At 35.9% G+C, this 1,331-nt stretch overlaps 1 protein-coding gene across 1 annotated transcript in view; it reads right to left on the reverse strand.

Moving 5' to 3' along the window:
* LOC106511008 (cell migration-inducing and hyaluronan-binding protein) overlaps positions 1 to 1,331 on the reverse strand; it is a gene marked incomplete in the record, with an annotated part of 8,891 nt that overhangs the window by 5,521 nt on the left and 2,039 nt on the right. Inside the window, 2 exon segments of the mRNA XM_013999746.1 lie at positions 543 to 717; positions 829 to 935. Coding sequence (XP_013855200.1) covers positions 543 to 717; positions 829 to 935 — 282 coding nt within the window.

Here is a 1,331-nt window from a genome sequence, read left to right on the forward strand (position 1 = left end):
ATCTTCTCTTAGCTCATTTAGTAGAAAAAAAACAGTAATAAACAAAGAACAGTCAATATAAAAGCAATATTTATATCAGAAAATATAATTCATTGCTAAGAATTCAAATTAATTCACAAATAATAATAACAGCATTCAGCTTGTTGCATTCTTGGCTAACTCTGCAGGAAATGAAGCACAGGGGCATCCAAATCGAACTTTGTAGTCCTTGCAGACGTTAAATTTCAGATTGCGGCAAGCAAACCCATTAGTGGGACTGTAGCTGAAATAACAGTGAACAATCAGTTAAAATACATTTTAATATTGATGTCAAAATTCAAGAAAAGGTTTCAAACTATTTCTGTTGTCTGACAATTTTTTTATTTACATGCAAACTGAAGCAAGACTTAAGCCAGATCGAAACAAATATTTAAAATGGTTATTGTGTGATGTTTGAAGCAATTTGGTTCTTGAGTACAAAAAGCATCACACAAAAAGCTCATGGCAGAAAGTTAAAAAAAAAGTTTAAGTTTTAATCACTTTTATAGATTGAAGCAACTTACATAATGATGTTATTCCCTGTCAGGATGGCTGGGGTCTCTCCAACAACGGTGACAGCCTCAATGTAAAGAGGCACAGCACATATTTGTCCCGGGAATTCGTCCCTCAGGTTGGTCAGAGTCTCCCAGTCACCTGTTCCACTGGGATTGTCTCGATCGTACCACTTCGTCCAGCACACTGCAGGAGCAAAGAGGAACATGTAGAGCTGTGAGGGGCAAAGCAGTTTTCCAGATGTGTGCTTTTAAACACACGGTGGGAAATAAACAGTTTTTTAAATTTTTTGTTTACCTTTGCTACAGAGTGGAGGGGAGCAGCTGAAGCGAACTTTATAGTCAAAGCAAATATTGTCCGGCTGATCCTCATTTCTGCAGGCAAATCCTGAGGTTTTATCATTTCTGARAACAAACAAGAAACGCTTACAAAAGCAGCTAAAAGGAATTGTGTTTGGCCCAATTTTGCTAGCGTTACAGATCAAATGCTTGTCCAAATAATGCTCATTTTTATTCTTCTCTTTAATCACAAACGAGATTATTTGTAAAATAAGTGTCAGGTTAAAAAAACATCCAAGTTACTGTAGATAAATTTGTTTTTATTTTCATGTAAAAAAAATAGGCTCTTACTGAGCCCGTCCGGTGACATGGAATAAAAAAAATATCACGTGGTCACGAGATAATTAACTTGTGCCTACGTGGTAAGTATGTTGTGGCCACCACATAGATAATTATTGCTGTCATTTCCATGCAGACTGTTCAATGTTGACATGGACAAGTCTGAATTAAACTAATTTATTT

The sequence above is a fragment of the Austrofundulus limnaeus genome, unplaced genomic scaffold (assembly GCF_001266775.1).
Source record: "Austrofundulus limnaeus strain Quisiro unplaced genomic scaffold, Austrofundulus_limnaeus-1.0 Scaffold2446, whole genome shotgun sequence".
Lineage (NCBI taxonomy): Eukaryota > Metazoa > Chordata > Actinopteri > Cyprinodontiformes > Rivulidae > Austrofundulus > Austrofundulus limnaeus.